This window comes from Neofelis nebulosa, chromosome 12 (assembly GCF_028018385.1).
Source record: "Neofelis nebulosa isolate mNeoNeb1 chromosome 12, mNeoNeb1.pri, whole genome shotgun sequence".
Lineage (NCBI taxonomy): Eukaryota > Metazoa > Chordata > Mammalia > Carnivora > Felidae > Neofelis > Neofelis nebulosa.
In genome coordinates, this window is record NC_080793.1 from 77,312,099 (window position 1) to 77,325,244 (window position 13,146).

Here is a 13,146-nt window from a genome sequence, read left to right on the forward strand (position 1 = left end):
ATAGTTCATTTTTGCTTTTAATTCCCTTGCCTTTGGGGATGTGTCAAGTAAGAAATTCCTATGGCTGAGGCCAGAGAGGTCTTTTCCTGCTTTCTCCTCTAAGGTTTTGATGGTTTCCTGTCTCACATCCAGGTCCTTTATCCATTTTGAGTTTATTTTTGTGAATGGTGTGAGAAAGTGGTCTAGTTTCATTCTTCTGCATGTTGCTGTCCAGTTCTCCCAGCACCATTTGTTAAAGAGACTGTCTTTTGTCCATTGGATGTTCTTTCCTGCTTTGTCAAAGATGAGTTGGCCATACGTTTGTGGGTCTAGTTCTGGGGTTTCTATTCCATTTCATTGGTCCCTTTCCTTCTTTATAAGTTGGGGTTAACTCTTTCCTCAGACCTGATATAAGGATTATAGGAGATAGTATGTAAAGTAAGTAGCACTATCTCCTTCAATTCTTTTGTCTGTTTATTTTTGAAAGAGACACAGAATGCGAGCGGGGGAGGGGCAGAGAGAGAGAGGGAGACACAGGATCCCAAGCAGGCTCCAGGCTCTGAGCTGTCAGCACAGAGCCTGAAGCGGGGCTCAAACCCACAGACCATGAGATCATGACCTGAGCCGAAGTTGGACGCTTAATCGACGAGCCACCTAGGTGCCCCTCTCCTTTGATTCTTTTTTTTTTTAATTTTTTTAACTTTTATTTATTATTGAAAAACAGAGAGAAACAGAGCATGAGCATGGGAGGGACAGAGAGAAGGGGACACAGAATCTGAAGCAGGCTTCAGGCTCTGAGCGGTCAGCACAGAGCCTGACGTGGGGCTTGAACTCACAAATTGCAAGATCATGACCTGAGCCCAAGTCGGACGTTCAACCGACTGAGCCACCCAGGCACCCCCCTCTCCTTTGATTCTTAAAAGCACCCTTCTTCATTCATCTCCTGTGACTCATTTAATTATTTTATTTCATTTAATTCCCACACCTCCTTGGAACCTTGGGGTGCGGAGGACTAGCACCCAGAGCTGTTTCATCAGGCTCTCACCTCCAGGTTTTTCTCTCATCTGGTGCATCATTGATAACAAACATGATAATAATTTTCATGACAGGCCTGGCAGTGTGTTGAGTGCTGTGCACGCATCATCTCACTTCAAATCCCACACAATTATTAATATTCCCATTTAGTTGATAAGCACATTGAGATTCAGACAGTGTACTTTGCCCAAGGTCACCCAGCAATTAAATGAGGCCAGGCTCGTATTCAAACCCTGGCTTATCTAGCTCTGGCACCTGTGCTCTTAACCATTAACTACACGACAGGCCTTTTATGTGAGGACTGCTTCCTCAGCAGCCTTGGGAGCACTTTGCGGGCTGCTATTGGAGTATTAACAGCACAGCACTGGAATCGGGCTTATCAGTCAGTCTCTTCCACCAGACTAAGTCTCTGGGGGCCAAAACCTTGTCTCCCTCACCTTTGTCCCCCCAGCACCTTGCACTGTGCTCAGCACACACTGGGGTCTTCGATCCGTTCTTTCTGCAAATACGTATGCAGTGTTTGCTATGAACCATGCACTATGCTGGTGTTAGGGAAATAGCCTTTGCCAACGCAGAACCCCTTCGGCGCCAATAAAAGAGAGATTATAATTTTATCATTGGGTAAACAGTGTCATAGTTACATACATGTCGGGTAGACGTGACTTCCAAGTCTGGACAGGGTTTCACAGGAATGCATAGAGAGAAGCAAAGAGAACAATGAAAACGTCTTTCTCAAGAACAAGAGGATGCACCTTGCGACTGACCCTTGTATGTCTGGTGAGCAAGAAATTTCCCTTGAGCTACTTCCCCAGGTAACGTTTATGGCCCCACGGGTCAGAAGGCCCCCACATTGGCATTGGAGTAGGGATGACGCTTTTTGTCGGGTGTATTAAATTCTCCAGGTAACACCTCACAGAGGGAGGGGTAGGTAGGCGGCTGCATCCTTCCTGGGAGAAAACTGCATTATTGCAACCTTGCACTAGTCAGCGGGGGGCAGGGTGACAGACTAGGACCCGCTCCCTCGGCGCTTACATTCTGGTATAACGCCAGCCCGCGGGCACAAGGGCATTTCTGGCCTTCAGGAAAAGCTTCCTCTACGAAGTGTTCTCGAGCTGGAATTCTGGAACTTTAATAAACGTGGAAAGAACGAATGAATGACGAATGACCATCGAGCTGGCGGTTGCCAAGGAGCCAAAGAACACATCTGGCGTCAGGATCGTTATGAACACGGTGGGAGGGAACAGAAACACGTAGGGCTGTCGGAGACCGGTGCTCTCACAGCCCGCAGGACGAGAGCGATTCCAGCCACACTTTCCACCTCCCGGGGCGGGAGAGGCCAAGGAGGGGCGGGGCGGTGGCTCCAGGGCCACGGCTGGGGGCGGGCCCGCGCGGGGGCGAGGCTACGGAAGCCGAGAGGGCTGTGAGGCGTTTAGCTGAGGAAGTGTGCGCAGGCTCGCGGCGCTGGGCGGGCTCGGGCCCTCCCACGCTGACCCTCCCGCCCTCCCTCCCGCCGCCCGCACCGGTACCCGCCGCCGCCGCCGCAGCTCCTCTGGGTCGCTCGGCGGCTCCTGTTGGGTCGGCGGCGTGACGGACTCACTGCGGCGTGTCGTCCGCGCCGCCAAGCTCGTAGCGCGCCCGCCCTCCCGGCCGGCCGGCCGAGCTCCCGCTTGCGTCCCCCGGCTGGTCCGGGAGATCCGGGCACCGCTTCGACGGCGGCTTCGCCGGACCCGCGACCCCGGTCGCAGCCCGCGCCCCGAGCGGACGGCGTCATGAGGCACCTGCCGTATTTCTGCCGCGGCCAGGTGGTGCGGGGCTTCGGCCGCGGCTCCAAGCAGCTGGGCATCCCTACGGGTGAGCGCGGACGGTCGCGGGCCCCCCTCTGGGGCACCCCTCCGACTCGCGGGGTTGGGTCAGGCGGGAGCGGGGACGTCAGATGGGGAACTTGGGGCCGAGGGCAGAGGCGACGCCCTCCGCTCCGCCTGGTTTCTGCTTTGTTGAGGCGGGTTGAGGAAACTCGTTCCTGTCCCTGGCTCCGAGCTCACCGAGGAACTGGGCCGGAGGGGTGGTGAGGGCAGAAAGGCGAGCGGAGTTTCGGGACCCCTCTTTCCCGCCTCCCTATCCAACCGAGCTAGAGCTGCCAGGCCTGGCACGCGGCTTCCCCGTTAGAAAACGTAACGTGAACCAGGCTGGTTAGATTGCCAAGCCAACTGCAAGGTTTTTTGTTCTCTTTAAATGTCTTGCTAGTAATTGGATGAGAATCAGATCTCCTTTTTGGTCTGTCTACATTCGTTTCAGTAGGCAGGACCTGATCATGTGTAATTCATCCTGAAAAACACATACCACGGTTATCCCCGGTTGTTGAGCTTGGGACGTAGGCGCCCATATTTGGAGAATAAGAATCGTTTCAAGAGATTCCGAATCTCCTTAAGAAAGCCCGGGTCTAAAACCCCAGCTGTTGGTGCACCCGTTTTCTTCTGCCTCAAGAGTATGTGTTTTTTTTTGGAGATGTTTATACACTTAATTGTTCTTAACCTATCCACATGGAGATGAGAAAGAAAAACCTGAGCCAGACTATCGAAGGAGGGTGGGATTGATAAGCATAGGCAGGGCAGGGTCCTGGGACTCTGGTGAGCCTAATGATTTAGACTATGCTTCCTTGCCTGCGATTTTTGTAAAGATTTACTATGACGCTGTTAACACTCGTACTATTTGTTTCTGTTATTTAGCTAACTTTCCGGAACAAGTAGTTGACAATCTCCCAGCTGATGTATCCACTGGCATTTATTATGGTTGGGCCAGTGTTGGCAGTGGAGATGTTCATAAGATGGTGGTGAGCATAGGATGGAACCCGTACTACAAAAATACAAAAAAGTCCATGGTAAGAGTTCTATCTAGGTCTGTAACTGGAAATGGGATAATGATTTAAGGTAATATTCGGTAGCAGATGCATGTAGAACTCCCCAGTGGTGCTCACAGCATAGTCCAAATGACTAGGCTTTCTGACAGCGTTCTTGAAGGATTTTCAAGTGTTTAGTTACTGTTTGAATGGAAGAGCTTGTCCTCCTTTCAGTGTATTGTGTCTTTGGATCCAAAGCGAATCTCTTAAAGAAAATGATCTCTTGTAAAAAGGGGGGGGGGGGCTAATTGGATTGTGCTTTATAATCGTTCTGTTAATCTCTGCCTTTTCTTTGGAGAGTTTAATCCATTTACATGTAAGCTAATGACTGCTGAGGAGGGACTTCTGCTATTTTGCTGTTTTCTTTTCTTTTTTTTTTTTTTAATTTTTTTTTAACGTTTATTTATTTTTGAGACAGAGAGAGACAGAGCATGAACGGGGGAGGGTCAGAGAGAGAGAGACACAGAATCTGAAACAGGCTCCAGGCTCTGAGCTGTCAGCACAGAGCCCGACGCGGGGCTCGAACTCACAAACCGCGAGATCATGACCTGAGCCGAAGTCGGACGCTTAACCGACCGAGCCACCCGGGCGCCCCTATTTTGCTGTTTTCTAAATTCCTTACAGCCTTTTTGATATTTCTTCCACTGCTGCCTTTTGTTTTTTAATTTTTTTTTTTTTTTTTTTTTTTTTTGCAGTGACAAATTTTGATTGCCTTATTTCCTTTTGTGTATTTGACATAACTATTTTCTGTGCAGTTACCGCGAGGATTGCCTTTAACATTCTAAAGTTACGAATTTTGGTGCATTTGTCTTTCAAGTCCTGTAGAAAATAAAAAGTAGAGTTTCAAGCCAAAATTGCAATATTAATTTTTATAGCTGCCCATGGACTTATCCTCACTGGAGATAAAAGTGAATTACTTATGGGACGCCTGGGTGGCTCAGTCGATTAAGTGTCCGACTTCGGTTCAGATCGTGATCTCATGGTTTGTGAGTCTGAGCCCTTTGTCGGCTCTGTGCTGACAGCTCGGACCCTGGAGCCTGCTTTGGGTTCTGTGTCTCCCTCTCTCTCTGCCCCTCCCCTGCTCATGCTCTGTGCTCTCTGTCTCTCAGAAATAAGTCAACGTTAAAAAAAATTTTTTAAGTGAATTACTTAAGAGCATGTTTTATAAAATTGAGCTTGCCACAATTAATATAGTTCATTGACTTTTTAATTACTTGCTCATCCTGCTAAGATAGAGCTGCTTACTACACAAATGGTGCTTTCTGATAAAATTGCGAGGTGATGCTTTTTTTTCTTTCCTCTTAAACTACCTTAAGGGCATACCCTTCTGCTCTGTTCACAGTACCCCTATCACTTAACAGCTTAATCTTCGAGATAGGGCTGAGTCTTGGTCAGCTCAGGCGCATGGCAGAAACAGAGTTGGTATAAATTTCAGCGTCCATGAAGAGCTTACAGAAGCGTGTCACGGTTGGAAAACCACAGGACTAAGTACTGGTAAAAACAGTAGAGATGGCCCAGAACTGCTTAGCATTGTGCTCAATCTTTGTGGTATAACATCTGCCTTACTCAGTACAATGTTTACATGTAAGGTCAGGAGCAGGAACAGGACTGATGGAAGCATTCGGGAGGAAAACTACACTCAGATTTTAACCTGTCTTTAAAAATTTCGCAAGCGTTCATGGTTTCATTTAAATGACCCCCACCGTAAATGTGAAGGTAATATTTCAAATTTCAGGTATTCTGTGATCTGCTGGTAATCTTTTTGATATTTCTTAACTATAGGAAACTCATATCATGCATACCTTCGAAGAGGACTTCTATGGGGAAATCCTCAATGTGGCCATCGTTGGCTACCTCAGACCTGAGAAGAACTTTGATTCTTTAGGTAAAGTTCCCTTTAGGTCTTCTTAGGAATTACTGCAGCCACTTCTAATGCTTCTGCTAGTAACAGCATGGCAGGAGAGATGGTATTTGAGCATTTAGATTTTTTTTTTTTTTAACGTTCCTTTATTTTTGAGACAGAGAGAGACAGAGCATGAACGGGGGAGGGGCAGAGACAGAGGGAGACACAGAATCGGAAACAGGCTCCAGGCTCCGAGCCATCAGCCCAGAGCCCGACGCGGGGCTCGAACTCACAGACCGCGAGATCGTGACCTGAGCCGAAGTCGGACGCTCAACCGACTGAGCTACCCAGGCGCCCCGGTATTTGAGCATTTAGTATATGCCAGGCACTGTAAGTGCCTTACATGAATCAAGTCACTTGCCCCCACCATAACATGAGGAATTATTTTGCCCATTTCACAGGTGAGGGGATCGGCAGAGGAGGGTTAAATAGTTTGCCCAGGGTCACATAAGTATGTGATACTTCTTATCGGTATCAGTAGGCTGGCTGCTTCTCTCCCAACAGTAGGAAGTTAGTGAAATCTCTATTTCCTTTTCATATTTCAAGGAACAAGAGAGAATGCTGTCGTGAATAAAGATGCCTTGCAGTGCTTGAAGTGTAACAAACTAAGTCAATATTTGAAACATAGAGCATCAAGTATGTCAGCGTAGTGTGGTCACTTTGATTCTGTTGGAGAGGGTCTTTTACAAATGTAAATGCTGAAGAGGCTTGATCGTGAATCTGCCTTCCATTTGGTACTCGTGACACACTTTTTGCAAATGCCTTTCTCTGAGAAATTGCCAGGAGAAGAGGGACATCTTTTGTGTACCATTGATGTTTACGTCAGTCTCAGTCCAGAAGAAGGGACGGGACAAACATTTACTGGGCGTCTCCCCTGTGCTAAAGGCGCTGCCAGCCTGTGAGCTTTCGGGAGAGTCTGAACGAGTAGAGAGAGTAGAGCGGCAGTTTCTCATCGTCTGCCTGCTGTGTTCTCTCTACAGAGTCCCTTATTTCAGCAATTCAAGGTGATATCGAGGAAGCCAAGAAACGACTAGATTTACCAGAACATTTGAAATTGAAAGAAGATACTTTCTTCCGGGTTCCTAAAAGCAAAATAATGAATGGCCACTGATGAAAAATCATCTTACTCTTATTTATTCATTCACTGTTTTCTCGTATCTCACTACTCATAACTCCTCAGTTGTTATATTTTAAAAATCAAGACATTTTCCTACGGCTGTGAATTAAACAGTACGATGTACTTACCACATTATGCTTCAACTGTTCAAATTCCACGCATCATGCTGTAGTACTAAAATGATTCATTTTAAAAATCAAGCTTCTTTTGTATGCGATATGTCATTTGAAATGTACCACTAGACAGGTCTTAAGTGTCTTATAATGGGAATGAAATGTGTATAATTATGGGTAAAAAGGCAAGTCACTGGTTTTGAGATGAGGACTATAATTCTCATGGTAAAAAGTAGCATGTATGTATCTGTGTAGGATGTGCTGCTAACTAGAGAAGGCTTATAAAGAAGTGTATTCACCAGAGCTTTGAGAGTTTATTATAAACCGAAGGGGGAAAATCCATACTTTATATTTTTGATATCTGGTATGTTAATATATTACAAATAGACATGTGGGGTTTCACTGTAGTTAGTCATTTCCTCTATGAGGTCAAATCATTGTCCTGTGTTCCATTTTTGTTACAGCTGACTCAGTTCCAATTGGTCTAGACTTCCTCTTCCTATCATCTGTCTCCTAGAGCAGTAAAATGAGTGTTTTTCTAAATCCCTGTGTTGCATGTCTGTGTGGTATAACATTTGTCCTTTTTAGAGTCGATGTTCAACGTTTTTCTTGATTTTGGTTCTGTCTTCCTTGAAACAGTTGTCAATGTCAGGGTTATTTTTGTTTGTTTGTTTTCCCTGTTCCATTTAGAATGTTCTACAGCTATGGGGCGCCTGGGTGGCGCAGTCGGTTAAGCGTCCAACTTCAGCCAGGTCACGATCTCGCACTCCGTGAGTTCGAGCCCCGCGTCAGGCTCTGGGCTGATGGCTCGGAGCCTGGAGCCTGTTTCCGATTCTGTGTCTCCCTCTCTCTCTGCCCCTCCCCCGTTCATGCTCTGTCTCTCTCTGTCCCAAAAAAAAAAAAAAAAAAAAAAAAAGAATAGAATGTTCTACAGCTATACACTTGGACAAAAGATGGCGCCTATATCATTCCATCCCTTCACCCCGTGAACAGTGACTAAGTGCAAAGCTGTATTGCATTGTAGGGAAAAAAATGCCCAGAACTTCATCCTTAGGTTTCCTCATGTTTAGGGTGAGCACACAGTGGATGATTTGTATATACCAGTTTCTTGAAGAACACAAACATTTGTTTTCCTCCTAGAGAAACCTTTTAAGAGCCAATTAAATTATGAAACAGTTATTTATTTTTAATGTAATTATATATTCCTGAGCAAATGTAAACTGTCGTAGCTGTGTACGCACAATGTAATTTAATGCTAAACAGTGCTTGTAGCTTGGGGAAAAGGCATACATAATAAAGCTTTAGTTAAAAAATCCTCACGCTATGCATTTCTTCTTCCTCCTAACTATGAAGCAGTATTTGGCTACTTGGGACACTGTTTATATTGGCAGAAAATTGAAGTCTTTGGATATTTAGGAAATTGAGACGACAGCTTGTTTGGCCCCCCCGAAACGGGACATTGTGCTCTCGTTCGCTTAAGCACCAGATTTGGCGTGGGGAAGGCGAGCAGGAAGACAGAGAAGGTAATTTTAAAAGTAACTTATCATAGAGCATTTTCTCTAATCGGCATAGAGAACTGATGTTAACAAACATATAAAGCAGAAAAATACCTAAAACATCTGGAGAAAGGGGACGCATGGGTAAATTTAGTTGGATTGTGTTTTTCTGTTTGGTGTATGAATTTATGGCGAACAATGTAGTGTGTGTCTTACTTCCTTTATGAAAATACTTAGGAAATGTAATTTAATGTTAGGGAGCCTATGCTTGAAAGAAGCCTCAATTATTAGTGGCTTTACAAAGCAAAGATAAAAACAGACATGGAAAGTGTAAAAACGGATTTGTATTTGTATAGCCTGCTGCTAATCATGTCCTCATTAAGTGTGTGGAATGTCTTCGCTGTTGTCACCTTGCAATTTGAAAATTGTATATCGTGAGGTGCAGGAGTTAATAGTGTCTACACTTCTTAAAGTTTTACATGGCGTATGTATGATGAGAAATGGCAGTAATACCATTTTTTATTAATCTGAATGGTTTCAGGCCTTGAAATAAATCTTAACCAGGTGATGTTTCTTTGCACCTTTTGCCTTGTGTGTATCTGAGTCCCTCCCTTGCCGGCTACTTGCCGGTGGGTTGGAGGCCTGCAGAGCGGTCGCGGGCGGCATCTGGAGGGAGGAGCTGGCGTGCAAGGGTAGTTCTAGAGCCCACGGCCTTGCCTTCACAAGCTGCCGTATGTGCCCACGGCCCTGTCACGGGCTTCTTTCAAGAGCCTTCTGTTCGCACGGTGTCCGTCCTCAAAAGCCTACTTTCTGAGGGTGAGGGTCCCCGTTATATTTTAGAGTTACAAGAGCCAGGGGAGTGTAGGTAGGTGTGAGTTCCCTTCCGTAACTCCCGCTCCAGAACGGGGTCCTGCGGTCTCCATGACTAGCAGTTCCCTTGGAACTCTTGCCTGTGTCTAGTGTATGCAGGGACACGCAGGGGACTGCCTCCAGCGCACTCAACGACAGGGTTGTTTAAATGTTCGTAGTTGAGACTCCTCTGTGACAGTTACGATCAGGGAGACGGAAGCGGGACATGTACTTAGAAGTTACGAGGACAGTGTTGCTTTCCTGGTAAGAGTGCTCGCCTTTGCCTGTTCTGCCCTGACTTGGAAAACGGTCATGAGGCTGATAGAGGAGATCCAATCTGACCTTCAGAGACTGAGCTGGGAAATAAATCGACCCTGTAAAGAGATGGCATCCCAAGCAAGAGTTGGCAGAAACCACCTACAGAAGCCTACAAAGATGACCGATCCAGGGATTATCCGAGTTGGCAATGACTGTAATGTGTGTAAAGAAACGAGCGTTAAAAACGGTAAAATAAGGTTCTGCAAAAATTGGGTGGAGGGGAGGTAGGCGGGGGGATGGGAAGAACAGATAAAGGGGATTAAGAGGTACAAACTTTCAGTTGTAAAATAAGTCACAGGGAAGAAAAGTACAGCACCGGGAATATAATTCAGGTAGTAACGAAGGATGACCGATGGTGACTCCAGTTATCGTGGTGAGCACTCGTAAGGAGGTGTTGAATCGGTATGTTGTATGCCCGTGTGGTAATTATATTTCAATAAAGAGTGTATTATAGCTTTATTAGGGTAAAATTGACCTAAGCTGCACGTATTTAAGTTGTGCGACTTGGCGAGTTTTGATAGATGGATGCACACCTGTGAAATCAACCAAAATCAGGATAATAAATATCACTCCCCCGCCCCCTCCCTTTGGTGGTGGGGGTTGAGCATGAACTTAAAGTGGTATTCACATCTTCAAACCCGGAGTGTCCAGGTGAACCTAGAGGTTTACAATTTCAGTTGGAGGTATAGATCACAAGGTGCCAGCGCTGGATGGGAACGTCTAACACCCAGTGTGTCAGCAGGCGGGACCTTTGTGGGGCGGGGAGCGGAGCTGTCTTGAATGGGATTGCCCTTATAAAAGGTTACCCTGGAGAACTTTCTTTTGCTCTTTCTGTCATGTGAGGATACTCTGAGAAGTCGGCAGTCGGCAGCCGAGAGGAAGCATCTCACCAGAACTTGACCAGGCTGGCTTGGACTTCTGGTCTCCAGAACTGCGAGAATTAAGTTTCCTCCAGAAGCCACTCAGTCTGGGATGTTTCGTTATAGCAGCCTGAACAGACTTAGAGGAACCCTGATGTGAAGCTTAAAATAGATGGCCTCTTCCTTCCCTGCTCTCCTCTCCCTTCCCCTCCCTTTTCTCTTCTCCTCTCCTCTTCCTCTGGTTCCTCCGTCTCTTCTTTTTCTCTCTAGTGGAAACAGGCATGAGCCCTGGGATTGGGAGTGAAGAAGGTATTTTCTATTTATAAATTGCCTGCCTCTACGAGATTAGTCTGAATCAAGTTCCTCGGGATCAGTGCTCTAAACCAGGCCTAGTTCCCTGGGTTACCCAAGACAGCGGGAGAGCAGGGCTGCGGAAGGGTGTGGGGGAAGGAGTGGGTGCCAGTCTTGAGCGTTCCCGATTGCTGTCTGGAGTGGAACCTCCTCTTAGGAAGCGCTTAGGTTGTCAGCAAGCCCGGTAGAGAAGTCAAAACGACCTATGAGTGCTTATCTTTAAATGGCAAAAGCTTCGGGGTCGTTTTTTTTTTTTTTTGAAGCTCAAACCTAAAATTGAATCGTTTCATGTCTCTTTGTATTTTGGCCAGGGCCTCCTTCTGGGACAGTAGAGGCCTTGGTTGAGTTTGAACAGGCCAGGATGACTAAGCAAATCAAAGAATCTTCCTGTCCCCTCTCATGCTCTTGTCCAGGGAGTCCCTGTAGTTGCACTGCCTTAAGTTAAATCCAAGTTATCATGTAACTGCACTGGGTTATCTTCTGTATTTCCCACAGCCGGCTGCAGCCTCCGATGTTACCGTTTCGCTTAGGAGTCTGACTGGTCGCGAGTAACAGAAATGGACCTGGCTGGCTTCAGCAGGGAATGAACTTCACTGGCAGAACGATGGATAATTCAGAGGTTGGATGGGACAGCTGCAAGCTGGGGAAGAACGGGAGGGGGGCCCCAGCCAGAACCAGAGCCGAAGTCGCACGCAGAGCTGGTTCCTCGAAGACGGTGCCGCCACCTGCCACCGGGCACCGGCAGAGCTGTGCTGTCCACACGCCTGGCCCTGTTGCCCCGGAAACTAATCTTTCTACGATTCATATCCGATTGGCCGAGCGTTGGTCATGTGCCCATGTGTTAGCTGCAAGGGATGGGCCGGGAAACTGAATACCTATTTCAGCTACTGTAGAGAGACAGACGCTTTGCCACCAAGGCTCATACGGCCGGAAGTAAATTCTTTAAACGTAACGAGGGGGGAGTCTGCTACTGGACAGTAAGGGGAAAAAAAAGGACAAGCCTCTACTCTCATTATCTAAAGAAAAAAAGTCTGTAGTCATAGTGTTTTTCTTTTTCTTTTTTTTTTTTTTTATTACATTTATTTAGTTTTGTGAGAGAGACAAGGCACAAGTGGGGAGGGGCAGAGAGAGAAGGAGACAGAATCTGAAGCAGGCTCCAGGCTCTGGGCTCTCAGCATAGAGCCTGATGCGGGGCTTGAACCCACACACCGTGAGATCATGACCTGAGCCGAAGTCCGACACTTAACCGCCTGAGCCACCCAGGCGCCCCGTGTGTTTTTCTTTTTTACCTTGATTTGCAGGAAGCTGAGGCCTCATGTTTGATCCCAGCAGGGATCATCCTATAGAAACCTGATTTTCAGAGTGTTCTTGGAAGAGCCTAAGAGCTTCATAGAGAAACACCCGGAGCTGGGCCAGCAAGGGGATCTCCGCCCTGCCCCACCCTGCTTACTTCAAGGTAGCACCCCTCGCTGTTTTATATCTGTGGCTTCTACTGAAGACATTTGATGAAAGACCTCCATTGCTCGGGAATATTTAAACCTGTGCTTGGGTGGGTCAGCCCACTTGCCAGCCTCTCTCAAGGCTCACGTTCTCTTTCCATGTCAACGATTTCACTTTGTGCACGCAAGAGAAGGCACCAGGAAGCCCTTCTGGAAGCAGGTGGTTATCAATCCTAGGAGAGTCACTCCCTCTGGGGCATTGAGAAGGTTCCCTGGTGTGAGTTTTGCCTGGATCCCTGTAAACAAATACCTGCTGCTGACTATGAGTCACTCACAAGTCCAAGTTCATCTCAGGGTCCCTTTAGGCCTCTGAGAATTCAAAACATTTTCTCTGGCCGCCCAGGGTGGTGTTTTCCTTGCAAATTTGCTGGAATTTCAAGTTTATTAAAGGCTCTCCAACCAGTACAGAATTCCTGTCAAATGAAGCTTTTTGTTTTGTCTTTAAATCTCTTCTGAACCCAGCAAAACCTAATAACTGAGATTTCTGCCATATTTCAAAAGTAGGACTTTCCCTGGCCCTTAGCCTGACCTGCCGGACCTGTTTTCTACTGTTGCCTATACAATGAGTTTGAGGGCTTCTCATGAAGTTTTAGGGAAGGGAGAAGGAAGTGTTACCTTGGATTCTCTGCCCTTGGCGAACGTTTGTTTTCTTCCTTCCTTTTTACGGTCTTGCCAAAGGATGGATAATATGAGATACTTGTTACCGCCGCAGCCTAACTACATTGAGGGT

At 46.8% G+C, this 13,146-nt stretch overlaps 1 protein-coding gene across 2 annotated transcripts; it reads left to right on the top strand.

Annotated features, from left to right (window-relative positions):
* Positions 1-2,567: 2,567 nt before the first annotated feature.
* Positions 2,568-7,586, top strand: RFK (riboflavin kinase). 2 transcript variants are annotated; one of them, XM_058695666.1, is made up of 4 exons: positions 2,568-2,865; positions 3,741-3,892; positions 5,693-5,795; positions 6,794-7,586. In XM_058695666.1, the coding sequence occupies exons 1-4, from the start codon at positions 2,784-2,786 to the stop codon at positions 6,922-6,924; spliced, it is 468 nt and encodes a 155-aa protein (XP_058551649.1). In that variant the 5' UTR covers positions 2,568-2,783; the 3' UTR covers positions 6,925-7,586. The 2 variants fall into 2 exon arrangements, with proteins under 2 accessions (XP_058551649.1, XP_058551648.1); XM_058695665.1 differs by lacking the exon at positions 6,794-7,586 and adding an exon at positions 6,364-6,463 and having other exon boundaries at positions 2,654-2,865; positions 5,693-5,805.
* The last annotated feature ends 5,560 nt before the right edge of the window (positions 7,587-13,146 follow it).

Excerpts from the sequence above, each read along its gene's own strand:
- RFK (XM_058695666.1), top strand. The coding sequence starts at position 2,784 with ATGAGGCACCTGCCGTATTTCTGCCGCGGCCAGGTGGTGCGGGGCTTC. Across the intron at positions 2,866-3,740 it reads GCAGCTGGGCATCCCTACGG|CTAACTTTCCGGAACAAGTA; the intron begins GTGAGCGCGGAC and ends TCTGTTATTTAG. Across the intron at positions 5,796-6,793 it reads GAAGAACTTTGATTCTTTAG|AGTCCCTTATTTCAGCAATT; the intron begins GTAAAGTTCCCT and ends TTCTCTCTACAG.